The sequence below is a fragment of the Acinonyx jubatus genome, chromosome A3, assembly GCF_027475565.1.
Source record: "Acinonyx jubatus isolate Ajub_Pintada_27869175 chromosome A3, VMU_Ajub_asm_v1.0, whole genome shotgun sequence".
Taxonomy (NCBI): Eukaryota; Metazoa; Chordata; class Mammalia; order Carnivora; family Felidae; genus Acinonyx; species Acinonyx jubatus.
In genome coordinates, this window is record NC_069388.1 from 87,330,658 (window position 1) to 87,351,601 (window position 20,944).

At 34.8% G+C, this 20,944-nt stretch overlaps 1 protein-coding gene across 9 annotated transcripts in view; it reads right to left on the reverse strand.

Annotated features, from left to right (window-relative positions):
• EXOC6B (exocyst complex component 6B) overlaps nucleotides 1-20,944 on the reverse strand; it is a 603,982-nt gene that overhangs the window by 281,563 nt on the left and 301,475 nt on the right. For 8 of the 9 annotated variants that reach the window (XR_008289404.1, XM_053200754.1, XM_015064020.3 and 5 more), the window contains 7 exons: nucleotides 15,794-15,877; nucleotides 15,356-15,402; nucleotides 13,969-14,089; nucleotides 4,433-4,504; nucleotides 3,553-3,650; nucleotides 1,991-2,096; nucleotides 740-849 (listed from right to left, as the gene is read on the reverse strand). Coding sequence is in view for 8 of the 9 variants with exons in the window: in XM_053200754.1 (XP_053056729.1) it covers nucleotides 740-849; nucleotides 1,991-2,096; nucleotides 3,553-3,650; nucleotides 4,433-4,504; nucleotides 13,969-14,089; nucleotides 15,356-15,402; nucleotides 15,794-15,877 (638 nt within the window). In the remaining variant the exon portion in view is untranslated. The remainder of the gene's footprint in view (nucleotides 1-739; nucleotides 850-1,990; nucleotides 2,097-3,552; nucleotides 3,651-4,432; nucleotides 4,505-13,968; nucleotides 14,090-15,355; nucleotides 15,403-15,793; nucleotides 15,878-20,944) is intronic. The other variant, XM_053200751.1, reaches the window with a different exon arrangement.

A 20,944-nucleotide genomic window follows, 5' to 3' on the forward strand; every position in this document is an offset into this window, starting at 1 on the left:
ATTAATAGGAAATAAGGAGTTGGAATGATTCTTAGATTTCTGGCTTGGGTGAATGGTGGTATCATTCACTGAGGGGAGAGGACTCCTTTGAAAGCCAATCATGATGATTATTCTCCCTCAAATTCTTTAAGATGAATTAAGTAGTCTTCTAGGTGTTCTGCAAGTAAATTAAACATATTTCAACACTCGCCATCGTATATTTTCATGCCTAATATCCTCAGTAGATACTGACAATATCTGGGGGCAAAGAACTGTGTCTTTTACTTCTGCAGTCTCCGTAAACAGGATGTATCTGCTACATAAATAGGCTCAGAACATGTTAGTCAAATAATTTAAAGGAGATATGGATACCTTTAACAAGTCCAAAGGATATTTGGAAAGAAGGGTATTTCCAAAGGATTTTATTTGCTACTCCCCTAGTGGCCTTAAAATTTCATCAAGTAGAATGTAAAAATTAATATACTATTTTCCAGTAAATTCTTACTAATAAAAAATGTTGAAATGCAAATTTATAATAAAAATAGAAAATAAGCTAAGTAATATAAGCAAAACATTATTCACAAGTTTCCAACTTTCACTTTTACCATGATTTTATCAATATAGCAGTACTGTGCTGTAAAGGGCTAATATTACGACTTTCATAATCAGCTGAAAAGAGTATCCAAAGGTTTTCAGAATATTTCTGCACATAAGACTCCCAGTCTCAGTATCTGCAGCATTTCCACTGTTTCAGACATACCTTAGGTGAAGATCTTCTGAAAACTTCAGGCAGGCATAGATAAATTCCTTAATTTGGTTGTAAACTTTTGGCACAAATTCAGAGAAAGGAAACTTTTTTGGAAATGGCTGCTGTAAATGCAAAGAATTAGTGAAAGTAAGTCACAAACTAACATATGCTGAAGATACTTAGAAATTAATTAAAATGCAAAAGGAATTTTCTTCCACATTGCAAAGTGTCTACTTAACAACCTCAAATTTAAGAAAGTGTTTCCAAAAGTTTCCTGACACGAAAAAAATAGGCTATAAATTTAACTAAATAATAATTCAAATGTCTTTCCACACATGAAGGGATAAAAAAAAAACTGTGGTAAATACCCAACAATAAAAAGGAATGAATTATTGCTACATATACCAACTTAGACACATCTCAAAAGCATCACGCTGAGTGAAAGAAGCCAGCCTCAAAAGGTTACCTACTGTACGATTCCATTTATATGACAATCTGGAAAAGGCAAAAGTAGATGGACAGCAACCAGACTGGTTGCCAAAGTCTGGGGGTTAGGGTTGGGAGAAACTGATTTAAAAAGGAGCAGCATGAGACACCTGGGTAGCTCAGTGGGTTAAGCATCTGACTTTGACTCAGGTCATGATCTCACAATTCATGGGTTTGAGCCCTGCATGGGCCTCTGTGCTGACAACTCAGAGCCCAGAGCCTGCTTCAGATTCTGTGTCTCCCCTCTTTCTGACCCTACCCAGCTGGCGTTCAGTCTCTCTTTCTCTTTCTCTCTCTCTCTCTCTCAAAAAATAAACATTAAGAAAAAAACATCTAATAAAAAAATAAAAAGGAGCAGCATGAGGGAATTTGGGGGATGATGGAACTATTTTGGTATCATTATTATGGCAGTACATACATGACTCAATGCACTGTCGAATTATATACCAATAGAATTATATATTATATAGCACAGGGTAATTTTTACTGTATGTGTGGGGGAGAAAATGTCCTAAGAGTATGATAACAGTAAGTATTTCAAAGTATAAACCAAATTGGAACATGCCCAGCAATACCCTTAACACTTCGACCCCAAAATCATATACTGATTTTCAAACAGGAACTTCTGTTCTTTTAAGCCCCAAAATCGTTCTCTGGGGGTGTTCTAGAGCTCTAATGCACTAAGTTGGAGGTAATGCCTTCAATGAAACTGATAAAATGAAAGCTTTGAGAGTATGCCAAATCAAACAGAGAATTTTATTTTACAGTATTCCTCACCTTTTCCAGCTCTATGTCTTGGAATGGGAATTGTCCTACCACCTTTTTATACATCTCTTCACTTGTTACTGGTATAGGGCTGTAGTTGTCAGAATCAAGTATGTTTCTAGAAATAAAATGAAGGAAGGGTGGGCTGGTTAATCACTGTAGTGATTACAAGTAATTTTCAGGTAAACTCAAACAGTTGTGTATACAAACCACCAAAACGAATGTTTTCTAGTTCCTATTCTATTCCTCTACAATGAAACTATTCATTGCAGGTAAAAATACCTTTGACAGACGACACAAAGAAAACTACTCTGAAACAGAGGGAACGCAATTATGAACATGATCTCACAGTATTTGAGATTTACAGAGGAGACAAAATTTTACAGCAACATGTAGAAGCTGTAAGGCAAATGGGTAGTAAAAACAAAACGATGTGTGTGCTCCAGAAAAAAGCAAAGAGGTTTCATTTGTTTTGTTTTTTTTAAAGAAAATACATTTGATTATGTTATTTAATCCTGTATTAGTTCTGTTCTAACTTTCAAAACTGGCAGATGAAGAAAAGTAACTTCTATGATAAACCCAAATTATGTTCATTTACTTCATCTCTTATTCTGTATTAAGGATGAACTTGAACTTCATCCAGAGGAAATGACTCCTTAACTAGACTGGAGTTTCTCTAAAAGCATAGACCAAACTACGAAAATCAAAACCAAATTTACTGAAGGGATCAGATCAGACACTTTTAAGACCATGGATATATCATGTTATGAATTTTCAAGGTTCATAGAGACATAATCCTCCCCTAAATACAATTGTACCATTAGTAATATTAAAGGAAAAATGTAGTATCTTATAGCTAGAAAAATTTAAAAACAGGGTAAGCTTATCTGGGGACAGGCTATTGTAATAAGCTGGAAGATCACATTAAATAAGGGAATAAAAGTTCAAAAGAAGAAGAAACTCAAGTGATATGACATGAGTTGTGTGCCAAGAAAATAGTCTAAGGAGATATTTGTGAATGCAAGGTGTAACAGGGCAATAACTGTCTATTAGTGTATACATGATATAATAACGATTTAAATAACATCTTTCAAACACTGGATTGTAATACACCTCATCTCTATATGTAGAGAAGGAAAAATTTGAGGAACCACATAAGTAAGTCTTCAAAAAAGTTTCCAAAAAAGCCTACATTACTCAAAGGGGTTCAATAGCTACCACCCCACAAGTGAGCTATATAGTAGGCATGATCCTCAAAGAGGAAACCAACAAATATATTAAGAAGACTCAAGATGATCTGGATGGTATTCAAGGGGGGAAAAAAAAAAGCCAAAATGGGATCTGGGGAATCTCCACATAATAGACATGATACACTGAGATCAGTTATCTTGGGAACTTTATTTGGGACATCTCTTCAATTTGCTTGAATTCTGAATCATAACCTGGATCACAGCTATAATAAAATAAGCCACACATACTTGTTGCTTATAATATTGAGAAGCCTTATGTATAAACATGTGTGTACATACACTAGCACATGCGCGTGCACACACACGACAAAGATAATTTCTCACCTGAAAATACCTGCCCACTTCTTTAGCAGAGTTTCACTATACTGATCTCTGATTTCTAACAGCATGTCAAAAAGCTGATTCACAGGAAAACCATACACCTGAAACAAAATAAGAAAACAGCTTCATTTTATAAGGTGATTTTTTTTTTCAACATGAAAGAGATCAGGCACTGAAAGATATTACCATATTCTGGTCAAAGATTTAAATGAAAGCATGACAGCAGCATGTTTCATTCCCACTTCATGTCTAGTGTTTATCTCAAGAATCAAAAGATACATACCAAAATATTTAAGCTAGTCAGAAAAAAATAAACAGATGATAATTAAAATCAATATATACTGGTACAATGTCAGCTAACTCCTCCCTGCAACTCATCCTGTACCCTTAGCAAATTTCAGGAGTAGGGAGGGAAATGTGATAGATCTCCCCACATCTGGCTCTGTGCTGACAGCGCAGAGCCTGCTTGGGATTCTGTGTCTCCCTCTCTCTCTGCCCGTCCCCTGTTCACACTGCCTCTCTCTCACACAAAAAATAAATAAATAAACTTAAAAAAAAAAACAAAAACACCAAAAAACTCCAAAATCACTCAGGCACTGTATCTGAATTAAAGATATTTTAAAAAAACTAAGGTAGTGAGTGGTTCAATTAATTGACTTGCTCTGAGCAAAAAAAGGGGGGGATTGGAACTATTTATGAGAATATAAATTGGTCAAAGTGATAACAATGAAATGCTATAAAAAGATTAAAAGATCTAGCTCTAGGAAAAGAAGAAACACAACTAAAAACTAAAAGGCATTTATTAAGCTTAGGTAGACAATGAAAAGATTTACACCTGATGAATACTAATCTAGAAAAGTTTATGTAAACAGAAATCACAAACCTGAAGTGTGTCAGCAAAAAGCACAATGAGGTTCTTCAAATCTAACACAAGGTTTGGATCAGAGCAGTAAGACTAAAGGAAAAAAAGACAATGAGGAAAAACACTGTAATTATTAAAAATAAAACTAAATTTTTAATTTATTTAATTGTTTGATGATTCGCCTGGTAAAGGCTCTCCAGAAAGGGTCTAACCCTTTCCTGGCTCAAGGTAACACCAGATTTAGGCAGGAAAGAGCTGAGTAGAGACTCCAGTAAACCATGATCTATATTTTTAACAGTTGGAAATTTGAAAACATATTTCTAAATAATTCTTCAGTCAAAACAGAAATCAAAATTGATATTGCATATTATTTTTAAATGAACAAAATGTAATACTTGATATCAAAGCCTATGCAATGTGGTTAAAGCAATTTCAAAATAAAATTTATATTTTTAAATGCAAGCAGAAAACACACAAGACTGAAAATAAACTAAGCACTCAATCCACAAAGCTAACTCAAAAAGCCAAAATAAATCATAAGTACAAGAGAGATAAAAATTCATCAAATTAAAAGCAGAAATAACATAGAGACATGAAAAATTTGATCCATGAAAACAAAAGCTCATTAAAAATATCAATAACACAGACAAATCTTAGTTAAGTCTGATTAAACAGTAAAAAAAATGAAATTAAGCAACAACACAAGGAATACAAAGAGAAAACAAACCTAAATAAAGAGGAAAATAAAAGTTACAAATAAAGTCCATACATAATCTCTTATCAGTAAAACTGAAAACTGAAATGACATGGAAGGTAGGTTATGTGCGCACGATTCAAAGATGTATACATGTTACTATGTGAAAGTTCAGTAATTTTGATATTCAAATTCTCTTAATTACAATTTGGTTACTTCCTGTCTGAACTCTCAATTCCTGAAAGAGGCATACTGAATTCACCCATAATGGTACAGTTCATCAATTCCTCTTATTACTAACAGTTTTTGTTCTATACATATTGATGCTTGCTTGTCCTCTATAAAAAGGCTATTCTCTTTTTGGTGGGTTAAAACTAGAATAGTACAAAATATTCCTTTCCTTTCCCATTTAATGGTCTTCAAATTCAATTCTATTTGCCTTCGAGAATATTGCCATTTCTGCTCCTCTTACCTTATTTTCACTTTTTTCATACTCACCATAATGTATGAGTATGTCTCAGTAACCAGACTATAAAACTTCCTAATTCTTTGACATTTCCTTTGATGGCTGACGTATCTGAACCTACTCCATCTTTTTTTAAAAAAAATGTTAATGTTTATTTATTTTTGAGAGAGACAAACAGAGTGGAGCGGACAAGGAGTAGAGACAGAGGGAGACACAAAATCCGAAGCAGGCTCCAGGCTCACCTGTCAGCACAGAGCCTGACACGGGGCCCGAACTCACGAACCGCAAGATCACGACCTAAGCTTAAGTCGGACGCTTAACTGACTGAGCCACCCAGGTTCCCCATAAACCTACTCCATCTTAAGTTTCCCATTTACAATGATTGCTTCTTTTTTATTCCATGTTTTTCATTGGATCCTAGTTCTTTTTAATTTTCTTACAGTGGTTATTAATAAGTTATATACTTTCTTCCCGCTGTTTATATGAAATAATCTAGAGTTTTCATTAAAAAACTTTTTAAACATTAAGTCTCTCTCCTTCCACATGGATTCTTAATAGCATTAAACTTTACAAATAATCAAATAGCTATTTAGATTTATCTATGAGTTTTACTCATTTTTTTGCACACATTTTATTTTAATCCTATCCCATCTTGTATTTTGGATTTTTCATTTTTTTGTACAATACCAATAAAATAGGAGAGGTAAAGCATAAACTCTGAATCCTCATGTTTGAAAATGCCTTTCGTTTGGCCTCAAACTAAAATTCAGCATTTCTGATGTGAAAGAAGTGTCTGCCTTCATTTACCCTGCTTGATACTCAATACAGCCTTTCAACTATGGGAATCTGGAAATTTCCTTCTTTTAATTATTTAATTATTAAAGTCCTCTCCTTTGTGTCTATCCTTCCTTTCTAAATCTCAGTTAGATACGATAAAAAATGAGCATCAGGGGCGCCTGGGTGGCTCAGTCGGTTAAGCGTCCGACTTCAGCTCAGGTCACGATCTCACAGTCCGTGAGTTCGAGCCCCGCATCGGGCTCTGGGCTGATGGCCCAGAGCCCGGAGCCTGGTTCCGATTCTGTGTCTCCCTCTCTCTCTGCTCCTCCCCCGTTCATGCTCTGTCTCTATCTCAAAAATAAATAAATGTTAAAAAAAATTTAAAAAAAAATGAGCATCAGCTATCCATCATGTTTCTTAACTTTCCTTTCATATCTTCCATCTCTTTATTTGCTCCATATTTGGGGATATACATTTGACTTTGTCTTCTTGATCACAAAATGATAGTTTTACCTGTTTAATCTATGAATTAAATTTCTGTATTCAGATAATCAAAGATTCCTAAGAAAGCAACGTTTATCTCTGGCTTGTGTGCTTCCTTTTCCTCCTTACTACACTTTTTAAAAATCAGGCCCTGGGCTGACAGCATGGAGACTGGTTGGGATTCTCTGTCTCTCACTCCCTCTCTCTCAAAATGAATAAACTAAAAAACAAAAAACAAAAATACACTATCCCAGTACAACCCTTGTCCACCTACCATAACAAACTGAAATGTTCACTATATATAATATCTATGAAACATGAGGTTTTTGCCACATGGAATTAATTACATTGTTCCATAATTTTGAATCTTAAAAAATACCTTTTCGGTATTATCAGATGATCTGTTTATATTATTAACAACTATATTAGCAGATCATCTGATGTGGAACCATTTCTGATACAAACTCTCTGTTGTATTAGCATATAATTTTCTAATATATTGCTAAATTTGAATTCCAAGTGAGATGGATTGGGTCAGATCTCTATCATGTTTTGAAATCAGCATTGAGAATACTACACATATTAATACCTGAAATATCGTATCTTTCAAAATGTTTCCAATTTATGTATTGACTAATAATTGAATCAGAAGAAGAGTAGTTTGAAATATGACACAGAAAGTTAGAAAGATATATATAGATATCTATAGATATATCTATAGAGATATATAGATATAGATATATAGATATAGATATCTCTAGATATATCTATAGATATCTATATCTATAGATATCTCTATAGATATAGTTAGAAAGATATATAGATTTTTGATAAGCAAGTAGCATAATCAGTTAGATATAGTGTTTCTTTTTGAGATTTGATGTTTCGGTTGTTCTTATTCTAGTTTGCTTTGCTGGGTAATATAATACTATAAATAGAATTAACATCAGTGACGTCAACTACTCTGTCTCATAATAAATAAAATGACTGTAAATGTATGTGATGCAGAGGTGCTATGTTTTAATTAATGTTTTATATGTTTTAATAGCCTTGTTGAGATCTAATTCCTATACCATACAACTCACCTATTTGAAGTATATAATTTAATGGTTTTTAGTTTTTGTATATTCCCAGACATGTGCAAACATAATCACAGTCAATTTTAAAACATTTTTTCATCTCAAAAAGAAAACCTATGTCATTTAAATTATCCTCCTAGCTACTCCCAGCCCAAAGCAACCACTAATCTACTTTCTGCCTCTACAGATTGATGCTGATCTACTGGAAAGAAAACAGGTATTTTGTTATTTGTTCTTCCATTCAAAAGAATATACAGCATATCTACAAAGAAAGACTCCATTAAGATTAATGTTCTCCAGAGATACACATTTCAAACAGTATGCTTGGAAAGTGTCCTCCTCTTAATGATACCAAATACGACTGCATGAAGAAGAGAGGGCAGTTCCCTGCTGAGTGGTGTAGATCCGTCACATCTCAAATGTATCAGTCACAGAGAAAAAGTTAAGAACCCCTGCTTTACAAAAAAGAAATTGCTTGCAAGGAATCTAAGTTTTCTAAAAGAAAAAGCTTTTCCCAGGAAAATAACCGAATTGGTAAAATCATTGACATGGACAAATATAAAATAAACAAACAAAATCAAGGACTCTTCTCCCTAGAATACAGTAATATTAGTTAATAAATATGATTGGGGGCAAAAAACTTTTCTAAAAACATTACCTTGAAAAAAAACATAAAATACCAAAAATAGGACTTATGGAAAGCATATAAAATACCTTTCCAAAATACATGAAGGCAAATAATTAAGAAAAATATATATATTCCTGGTGAAAAACACCAAATACTGAAAAAAAAAATTCCATTTTAATTTACAGATTCACTGCATAACAACACTATAGTTCAATTTGGGGGAGGGAGGATATTGTAAGTGGTAAAAGGGATGTGATAAACTGATTATCAAATTAATCTGGAAGAATGAGAACATAAATAGTTAGCATGTCCTAAAAAGAGGATTTTAGAGAATGTACATGTCCTATATGAAATTAAACCATACTATGTCAAATATAATAATCAAAAAAATGTTACATTGGTTCAAGGCAGAGAGGAAAGGGGGGTGGGGAATCATAGAGCCTAGCAAAAGATCTTAGTATTTATAAAATCTATTATTTTTTAAGTTTATTTATTTATTTTGACATGGGTTGGGGGGGCAGGGAGAGAACAGGAGCAGGGGAGGGGCAGAGAGAGAGAGGCAGGAAGACAATCCCAAGCAGGCTCCCTGCTGTCAGCACAGAGCCTGACTCAGGATTCCATCTCCTGAACCATGAGATCATGACCTGAGCTGAAATCAAGAGTTGAATGCTTAACTGACTGAGCCACCCAGGCACCCCTATAAAATATATTATTATATGATAAAAGTAGCCTCCGAAATATGTTGGGAAGAGAAGGATATTAAGGAACAATTATGTCCCCACAAAATTCATATGTTAAGGCCATAACCCCCAGTGTAGCTATATCTGGAAATAAAACTTAGATAATTAAGGTTAAATGAGGAAAGGTCCTGATCTGATGGGATCAGTGTCCTTAGAAAAGAAGTAGGCGACAGTAGGATGCCATGTGAGGAAAGGCCATGTGAGGACGTGATGAGAACACAGCCATCTGCAAATCAGCAAGAGTTCTCACCAGAACCCAACCAGAAGCATGCTGGCATCCTGATCTCAGACTTCCAGCCTCCAGAACTGTGAAAAAATACATGTCTGTTGTGTAAGGTACCAGTCTATGGCATTTGATTATGGCAATCTGTGCTGAATAAAGTAAAAGATTAACATGATAATGTTATTGTAATGTTATTGGAAGTGATGTGTAGTTTTAAAAAGTAATTAAAGATAAAACCCAACTTCACACTCTATATTACAATAAACTTTTATTTGTTTGTGATACGTATATTTAAAAAGTAACTACAGAAATACCAAGATCAAATATAAACAAATAATTAAATATTCTTTTGAATAAGGAAGACAAATTATAAAGTTAAAAATCAATATATTTACACAAAAAGTTAAATTTCTATAATGCCTTGGAAAAGAAAAGCAAAGTTAGAGACACATAAAACTAAAAAAAAAAAAAAATTTGTGACCTATATATCAGACTAGAGATTAACATTCAGATTAAAGGTTAGCATCCATATTTTAAAGAAATAATACATAATAAAGTATTATAAAGCTATTAAAATATAAATGCAATGCATATGAACAGGAAATTTTTAAGAAGATATATAAATAACTAAAAACATCTGAAGAGAGTTTAAAAAAATTTTTTTAATGTTTATTATTTTTGACAAAGAGACAGAGAGCAAGCAGGGGAGGGTCAGAGTGAGAGGGAGACACAGAATCCAAAGCAGGCTTCAGGCTCAGAGTTGCCAGCACAGAGCCTAATGCAAGGCTCAAACCCAAGAGCTATGAGATCATGACCTGAGCCGAAGTTGGACACTCAACTGATTCAACCTACTGAGCCACCCAGGCGCCCCCCCCCCATTTTTTTAATGTTTATTATTTTTGAGAGAGAAAATATCTGAAAAATTTTTCAATACCGGTATTAATCAAAGAAAAACATGTTAAATTAAGATATAATTTCTGACATATTAGATTAGGAATGATTTTTTGTTTTTAAATATAACTTTCTGTGAAGTAAACAGAATAGGAAAGTTGGCATTCTAAAAGGTGATACTCAGAGTGGTGCTAAATGGTACAATATTTTAGCAAAGCAAATTAGCAATATGTATCCAGAGGTTAAGAAATGTACAGATCCTTTAACTCACTAATTTCACATCTAAGAATTTATTAAAATATAAAAAATATAAGAAATATATTTTATATTTTATAATATATTTTAATATATTATAATATATTTTATATATTATATAAGAAATATAAAAAATATTTTTATAGAAGTTGGTTAAGTGTCCAACTCAGTTTCAGCTCAGGTCATGATCTCATGGTTTGTGGGTCTCAGCCCCGCATTGGGCTTTGCACTGACAGTGCAGAGCCTGCTTGGAATTCTGTGTCTCCCTCTCTCTCTGCCCCTCCCCTGCTCACTCTCTATCTCTCTGTCTCTCAAAATACATAAATAAACATTAAAAAAAATCAATATTTTTATAAAAATATTCACTGTAATGTTTATAAGAGCTAAAAAAGATACATATGTACAATGGAATATTACGCAAGTATATGTTAAAATTAATATAGATTGATGAGACATTAAGTGAAAAATACAGCTTGTTTTTGTTTAAAATATATATTGTATATTATATTTTCATACACAAGAATCTTTATTTTTTTAAGATACTCATTTTTTAATGTTTATTTATTTATTGATTGATTGATTGATTTTTTAGAGAGAGAGGGAGAGAGAGGAGAGGGCAGAGAGAGGGAGACAGAGAATCCCAAGCAGGCTCCACATTATCAGTGCAGAATCCAATGTAGGGCTCGAATCCACAAACCATGAGATCATGACCTGAGCAGATGCTTAACTGACTAAGCCACTCAAGCACCCAGAAAAAGAATCTTTAAATTTACATATTAGAAAGCTAATAATAATCATGCCAAGGATCATGACCAAAATTTGTTACTATTGATAATCATATTTTCTTAGAATAAACATTACTTTGTAAGTTAACATTTACATATAACGACACACCATGCTAAGGGAGAAGATAAGACATTAAAAAAATTATCTTAGGACAACAGATACACTGTTGCAAAACAATAAAATGAAATCCATAACCATTATTTAAATAAAAATAAATAACAAGTGGTAGTATATACAAAAATGTGTAAAACTCAAGCCATAACATAGTTATGAGACTTTTTTTAGTCTCAGAATAGGCAGAAACTTTTAAAAAGTATGTTTAAATTTGCCAAACTTTATTATGACAAAAAGATAAAATGGTAAAAATGTCAGATAAAGTCCTATGCCACTTATGAACGATGAGGGAAATTTTAAAATAAGATAGATATATAAACAGGCAAACATTTAACATTTCTAAATACCAAAGAAGAAACCGTAAATAAAAATAAAAGGAGAAAATCTTTACAATGCATTCAGTGACATACCTTCTTTGACTTCAAATTCATATTTATTTATTTATTTTGAGAGAGACAGAGAGAGCAAGCAGGAGGGTGTCAGAGACAGAGTGAGAGAGAGAATCCCAAGGAGGCTCCAGGCTGCCAGCACAGAGCCTAACGCGGGGCTCAGGCTCACAAACCATGAGATGATGACCTGAGCTGAAATCAAAGAGTTGGGCGCTTAACCAACTGAGCCACCCAGATGCCCCTCAAATTCTAAACTCCTATACTAAACATATACTAAACAAACCCCTATACCTTATTACTTGGATGCCACAAAGGCAAAGTAATCATATCCAAATGTTCAAACCATCATAGGGAAAGAAACCATAAACCTAAGCATTACCTTGATATGCTTTTAACTTACCTTTTATATCTAATCCACCAAAAAATACAGTTAATCTTACCTCCTAAAAATCTCTCCAATTAATCCACATCTCTCCATATACTCTTACCCCTTGTTTCAGCTATCATCACCTCTTGCCTGAATACTAGACTAGCCTACTAATTGTTCTACCCACGTTATTCTCATCCCTCGTCCATAATTTAGCCAAATTGACCTTCTCATTCCAATTTATCCTACCCCCACAATGAACACGTACACTCCATTCAACCCAGTGCTTTAAGCATCAAATAGGTCTTAGATAATATGACACCTATCTACTTCTTTCTTTATACTTCATACCACACTTGGCTAACTTTCTACATTCTATGTTCTACCCACTCTGAACATTTTTCAGTTCCCAAAAACAGCTACAATCCCTTCGATGACAGATTTTACACATGGTATTTACTCTGGAACACTTGCTGATGAAGAGATAAGAAAGCTGGCGGGTCGTGGATATCTTGTTTCTAGCTGGCACTATATGGATATCAAAGCCACTTACTGAAATATTCTAAATGCTAAATTATCTTCTATTATTAAGTCCTCACTATCATTCCTCGAACAGTTCAGATAGAAAAGTACACCCAAAGCCCTTGTACTACCATGCCTTATACCTAGAATTCTCTTTAATTGATCTTTGCATACATAATGACTCCTCTGCATAAAGAATGCCACTTCTGATCAACTAACCAAAAGCAGGCACCGTGTTGTCCTAATCTATCACTGTTTCAATTGTACTCAACTGTATTTAACTGTAATTTAACTGTATTATGATGATCTGATATTCTTATTTATTTATTGGGACCCCCCCCCACACAATTAAAATATAACTTTCTGAGAGGCACCTGGGTGGCTCTGTTGGTTAAGCATCTGACTTCAGCTCAGGTTATGATCTCACAGTTCATGGGTTTGAGCCCTGCATCAGGCTCTCTGCTGTCAGTACAAAGCCCACTTCAGATCCTCTGTCTCCCTCTCTCTCTGCTCTTCCCCTGTTCATGTTCTCTCTTTCTCAAAATAAATAAATAAACTTAAAAAAAATATTTAAAATTCATGCTTTGATAAAATATATCAAAATCGTGGGAACTCGTACTTACTAACATTGATATGTTGTAAACATTTTTTTCAAAAAATAAGAATAAAACTGTGAACGCCACATCAATATTAATGGCCTTATAGCAGGCAACACTGAGTAGTGGCTGAGAATATAGTCACTTGTCTGGATTTGAATCCAAGCTCTACCACTTACTGCATAACACTAGGCTGGTTACTTAACCTCTCTGAGGGTCAGTTCCCAGACTATAAGGTAAACATAATAATGATAACTACCTTATGAACTACATATAAAGTACACATAACAATGCCTGACACAGAGAGAGGATTCCAATACATGTCAGCTGTTTTTTGTTTTTTCTTCCTGCACAGAGCATCCACAAAAGTGGGCTCCGTGTTAGAGAATGTGGCAATTTGAAGTGGCTACTTCCACGTGTCTTTGAAAGAGATAGCTCCGGGTAGGTGATTCCACGCAATACGTAAATGATTTTAAAGCAGTACAACATTGACTACTATACAGATAATCAGCAATAAGTGAGAACTTCTCACGGGCTTCTTACATACCGAGTGGGTGCGGAGTGCCGCGATGGTTTTTGAAAGTGCCATTTCCCAGAGTTCATCAATGTAGGCTCGGTTTACTAAGCCCTGGGTTGTATGTAAAATGTGATCTTCAACCACAAAAAAGCTAAGATTGAGGAAAAAAGAAAGTACAACTGTCAGAAATTACAGTTTGACTATCTCCAGGGTCTGGCAAACAAGAGCTGCCATCAAATCTGAAGTTAATAGTCATTTTTTTCTTAAAGAAAGCTACCTGGTGTCATGAACAAAATCATGTTTCTTGGACATGGAATTTTGTCCAGCCACCTTATAGAAATCGGAGGTACATTTCTATTAAATGTTAACCATATTAGTCAGCCATGTAAAAGGGAAGAAAATGTTTACAGGTAAGGGAAGCTAATTTCACTATATTAAAAACACCAGGCCATTAAGACATTTTTAAAAAGCTAACCAATTTTAAACAGACAGTGAAAGCTGCAATACACATTTTTTAAGAGCTCAACATACAAAATACCAAAATAATTCCCTTTATGTGGACTTCCTCCTTAAGGTAAAAAAAAAAAAAATGCAAACTTATTTTTTAACACTCTGCTGTAGCTTTATTGTTATACATTTAAAGTGTATGTTCAGTTACCTTGGCTAAATGTTCCTACTAAATAAAATAGATCTTTAAATAAGGGATTTTTATGATATATTTTAATCAAAACTATCAATTACATTTAAAGAAATCTCAATTTGAAATAAAAAGAAATTTCATAGAACAATTCAAGTCATTTCCCTTTCTTTTAACTGCAAAGTCATTCTTTCATAATTAGAATAAGCTGTCTATATGGTGTTTATTTGGGAAATGCAATTCCATCCTAGTATGTATACTCTAGATGATGGTGGCAAACTATATAGCCCGTGGGACAAATCTGGCCCACTGTCTATTTTTATAAATATTGTTTTATTGGAACACAGCCACGCTCACTCATTTATATACTGTCTATAGCTGCTTTCCCACTGCAACAACACAGCTGAATAGTTGTGACGGAAACCGTATGGCCTGCGAAGCCTAAAATACTTTACTATCTGGCCCTTTTAGAAAAAGTCTGCCAACTTTTGCTGATTATTTGGTTCCCCCGTACGGAGAATGGAGAAACAAAACATCAAATATAATAAAATTACAATTCAAAAGTTTTCTTCTTTCATCCTTAAAAACTACTCTTCAACAATATAATGCTGAAACCAATTAGACATTCCTTTGAAATTATCAGAAAGTCAAAAATAAATCTCAAAAATTTAAAAGAAAAAAAGAAAAATAATTTCCCAAGGAAAAATTATCTTTCCAAGTCTCACGAGTCTAGGTATTGAAAGTGTATACATTTAAATACACACACATACATATACCTACCCTACAATTTGATTAAAATACTTCCTGTAGCCATCTAAAGTTTCATGCTGCAACAAAGCAAAGAAGAAAAAGTTATTGTTTCTCTTTTGATACCTTAAGACAAAGTTAAAATCAGTTACTTCTTTTCTTAGGGCACAGTTCCCAAGACTCTAAGGTAAATATAACAATAGTACCCTCCCTACATTATAGAGTTATAAGGAGGATGAAATTACATAATTTATATCCAGTACTTAAAATGATGCCTGACACATAGCAATCAATAGATGTTAGTTGCTATTTTCTTACTGTAAGTCACATCCACCAAAAATGGTCTCAGAGTGACAGTGTAAAAAAAAACAAAAACAAAAAACAAAAAAACCCCAGCATATATGCAAAATAATGACAAGATGCCAGAAAAGAAAAGTGAAAAAGAGAGAAAAGTTAAGTTGGAGATCCTACCATGTTAGATGGAGGCTGGAGCACCAAACGGGCCTGTTTTCGCCTCTGTTTTCGGTAGTAGTTCTCAAAGGTTTCACGGGCACCCTGTAAAATAAACAAAAGGAAACGGGTTGACACGATTTGACCAATTATTCTAGTATTTCGTGGGAAAAGAGAAACTCTCAGGTTTGGAATTGAGGCAACCCCACATTTCTCAAAATCTGCTATTTTAACAGTGATAATAATCATAGAAAAAATAAAAAGAACGATTACCATTTATTGAACCTTACTTACAAATCCCATAAGAATGGATACAAAAGATTCTTAAGAGGACACTACCAGAACTCAACCACCAACACACCAAAGCTGGTTGCTGAATCAACTACCATAAATTCACAAGCATGAAGACAAACCAACATTCTCCTAAAAGCAGTTGAGAAAATGGGCCTTAAAAACCTCACAGAACATTCCAGAAGAAAAATGTTCAGAATGAAAACCAGTCTCAAATGAATCATGAGCAAAGGGCCAGAGCAAGGCAGGAAAAAGGCAGGAGCAAAGAATAGTAAATCAGCCTTCCCAGCTAGAATAGAATCAAGTACAGGATTAACAGCAAAAAAGAAGAAACAAACCCCTAGAAATTCTTGATACACAGTTTCTTAAAATGAAAGGTGCTCTAGAGAGCAAGAGCTGGTTCATGAGCTCCATAACTGGGTTGAACAGCATCCTTTCAAAATTTATGTCCTTCCTGGGATGTCACAATAGGACTTTATTTAGAAATAGGGTCACTACAGATGTATTCAAATTAAGATGCATTTAGGGAAGTCTGGGTGGCTCAGTCGGTTGAGTCGGTGAGTGTCCGACTTCGGCTCAGTTCATGATCTCACAGCTTATGGGTTCAAGCCCCACATCGGGCTCTGTGCTGACAGCTCAGAGCCTGGAGCCTGCTTCAGATTCTGTGTCTCCCTCTCTCTCTGCCCCTCCTCCACTCACATTCAGTCTGTCTCTCTCTCTCTCTCTCTTTCAAAAATGAATAAACATCAAAAAAAATTGTTTTAATTGAGATGCAGTTGTACTAGAGTAGGGTGACCCTTAATCTGATATAACTGGTGTCCTTAAAGAAAAGGGCTCCTGGGTAGCTCAATGGGTTAAGCATCCAACTGTTAGTTTTGGCTCAGGTCATGGTATCACAGTAGATCAAACCCCATGTCACAGTGTTTACAGCACAGAACCTGCTTGGGATTGTGTCTCTCTCTCTCTCTCTCTCTCTGCCCCTCCCTGGTTCATGTGTGCTCTCTCTCTCTCAAAATAAATAAACGAAAAAAAAGGGGGGGTGGGCAGAAAAGACACAGACACACAGGGAGAACATCATGTGGTGACACAGGTAGAGATTGGAGCAATGCAGCTGCAAGCCAAGGATGGATGGATGGATGGATGGATGGCCACCAGCAGAAGCTAGGGAGAGACAAGTCTCCCACTCACTGTCTCAGAGGGAGGACGGCCTTCTGACACTTGATTTTGGACTTCTAGTCTCCAAAACTGGGTCGGAATAAATTTCTATTGTGTAGGCTACCCAATGTGTGGTACTTTGTCACAGCAGCCTAGGAAACCAATGTAACTCAAAGCTTTTAAAGCATCATGCCCCCCCATTACTAAATTCTACTCTTAATCCAAGACTTTTCTAAATAAGTAAGAGTAGAAATGGAGAGACGGCACGCACAGTGGTTAAGAGCACTGATTTGAGAACCAGAGGACTTCTTTCAAATCATGAGTCTGCTCCTTTCTAGCTGTACAACCAGCTGCAGAACTTTCACTAATTTAACTTCCACCATTTAGCTATTTAACTTTCACTCATAGATGTGCTATGGTGTTCTCACTTGTAGAGAGGTCACCCTCATCATAGTCACGAGGATCCAGATGAATCAGAAAGCTTTTAGAACAGCATCTGACAAATAATCACCACTATGCAAGTGCTTATGTTTTGAAACAGAACAATGAAATCAATGATGAAGATGAAAGCCTTGCCCATGGGAGAAAGTATAAACTCTATGCAATCCCTAAGTTCAGTTTCCTTCACCTTCCCAAAAGTCTGAAGAATTTTATTGGACATGACTTCTTTGCTAGGTCCTTAAATAGGAGAAGTTGATTTAAGGTGTTAAATCATACTAATTCAATAGTGTAAGCTCAGGGGTTGGCAAACACGTCCTCTAAAGGGCAAGATAGTAAACATTTTAGGCTTGATGAGACATACAGTCTCTCTTGCAACTAGTCAAGAGACTAGTTGAAATGCTGTTTGAAATGCAAAAGCAGCCATAGACGGTACATAAATGCGTGTGGCCAAATTCCAATAAAACGTTATCTGTGGAAACAGAAATAAGAATTTCATAAAATTTTCATATGCCATGAAATATTCTTTTTACTTTTTACCAACCATCTGAAAGTGTAAAAGCTGTTTTTCGGTCACAGGTCACACAGAAACAAGCAGCAGGGTGGATCTGGCCCACAGTTTGTTGACCCCTGGTGTAGCTTAAAAACAAAAGTTTTTAAATGCTAAAGTGATTATAACCATACACACCTGCGTTTTTCCTGCCATAAAATGAAATCAAACACTAAGGCAGCTATTTCAAGGCTTTCTTATTTCTAAATCCATAAGTTAATGAGGTAGCAAATGATTCTATTTAAGAAATAAGAAGTGGAAACTGCACATTGGTTTGTTAAAGTTATTCCCCACTTGCCACCATTTCACAGCATAGTGGTATTATTAAATGTCAATTACATTCTGTACACACTGAAGGGCTTTTCATTTTAAAGTTAACAGCCCTAAAGGCCCTTTATTATTCTTGCGTGACGTTACACATTCAACATGCTTTGGAGCCAAGGTACACTTAGCTGAGAATTTAGGGAAAGTCTTCTCTCAAATTAGACCATTGTATAATAATTTAATTATTTGTTGTAAATGGTAGAAAATAAGCAAGATGAAAACCTATCATAGACCTATACTTAATTCTTAACTAGATACAGTTTTGCCTTTCAAATATTCATTCAATAAAATAAAAACATAAGGAAAGACCAATTTATCTAATAATTCTGGCTTCTCCCTTTACAAAAATTAGATTTTCCCTGGTGGCAGCTAAATAAATTCACCTCTGATTATTCTATTTCCTCTGCCAATTTTGTCAACTCAATGCTTACAGGTGGAATTTCAGAAGTAGATGTCTGACCAGTCCAGCTGACTGCCTGTCTTTCCACAAATAGATCAAGTTAGCCACTTCAGCTTCAAACTCATCTAATCATTAATATTTATTAAAAAAAAAAACTCAAAAGCTAGTGAAGGTATAGAGCGAATAGATATAAAATAGTATCCAAGTGAAAAGTTGCTTTAGTTTGTTTTCATTTTATGTCATTAGTATTACAGTGGCCCAAAGGCTTTGTAATAATTAATGAATTAATACATATAACATCACAGAAAATCAAGTCACTTAATGTATATAAAGTGCTTGACATGCAATAAAGAATGGTCCCCATCATCACTGAATTTATAGTCTATGGTGGAAAACTAGCAATTAAAAAAACAAAAAAACACCATAGAATCCTCTGGGTTAGATTGATGTGTGTGTGTGCGTGTGTGTGTGGTGTGGATGGGAGGAATGTCAGAGAAAGCTTCCCAGAAAAAAAAATGCCATTTATATTCAGAATTGACAAATGAGTGAGAATAAGACAGGTAAATATAAAGGAAAAAATATTCCTCATAGAGACACAGAGGTTCAAGGGAAAAAAATGGCATTACACATCCCATGAATTGAAAAAAGTTCTTCATGGCAGTACCTTCACAGTGTAAGAGAGAGGGATGACAAGAAATAAGGTTAGAGGGCTTTGTAAATTATGTTAAGATATTTGGACTTGAACTCCAGAGACCGTAAGAACTTCAGATATTTGTACGTTGTCATGTACTAAGTAGAATGAAAACAGAGAAAATCAGATACAAAAAGATCAGTCTGAACCTGACTTATATTTAGGAGGTAAAAGCCGATGGTTGATTGGATGTTGGTGGTAAAGGATAGAAAAGAAAGAAAGCTAACATGAGGTTTCTAACCTGGGTAACTGGTCTGATGGTGGTGTCATTTAATGAGAGAGGAAACATAAGAGCAGGGATATATACTCGATTCTTATTCATGAATTCCGTATTTGCAAATGTGCCTACTTGCCAAAATTTACTTGTAGCCTCAAAATCAATACTCATGCTGCTTTCATAGTCATTCACAGATGAGCACAGAGTGTTGAAAAATTTGAGCTGCACCCAACGCACATGTTCCCGGCTGAGGTCAAACAAGGCAAAACTCTACTTCCTTATTTCAGTTCTCATACTACAAACAATTATGCTCTTCACAGTCAACCAGTGCCCCATTTTTTGCATTTTTGTGATTTTTTTAAATTGAGATATAATTGACATAAAACATATTATGTTCAGGCGTACAACATAATGGCTCAATATTGATATATATTGCAAAATGACCACCACCACAAGTCCAGTAACACCTATCACCACATGCGTTGTTTTTTCTTTGTGAGGAGAACTTTTAAGATCTACTCTCTCAGAAAATTTCAATTATCCAATAAAGTATTATTTGTTATAGTCACCATGCTGTATATTACATCCCCAGGAATTACTTATTTTAAATTCTTTTTCATCTTTATTTATCTTTGAGAGAGAGAGACAGACAGTCCGAGCGAGGGAGGAAGACAGAGAAAGGGAGACACAGAATCTGAAAGATGCTCCATCCTCTGATCTGTCAGCACAGAGCCCAACATGGGACTCAAACTCACAAACCACAAGTTCACTGAGCCGAAGTCAAATGCTTAACCGACTGAGCCACCCAAGCGCCCCAGGACTTACTTACTTTATAACTGAAAGTTTATTCCTTTTCACCATCTTCACCCAATTTCCCCATCCCCCACTTTCGGCAACCACAAATCAATGCATTCAATTGGGTTTTTTGTCTGTTTAAATGCCACATATAAGTGAGATCATACATTATTTGTCTTTCTGTATCTATTTCACTTAGCAGTTCCCTCAAGGTCCAACAATGTTGTCGCAAATGGCAAGATTTCATTCTTTTTTATAGCTGAATAATACTCCTTTGTATATATAGATTCTACATCTTCTTTATTCTTCAT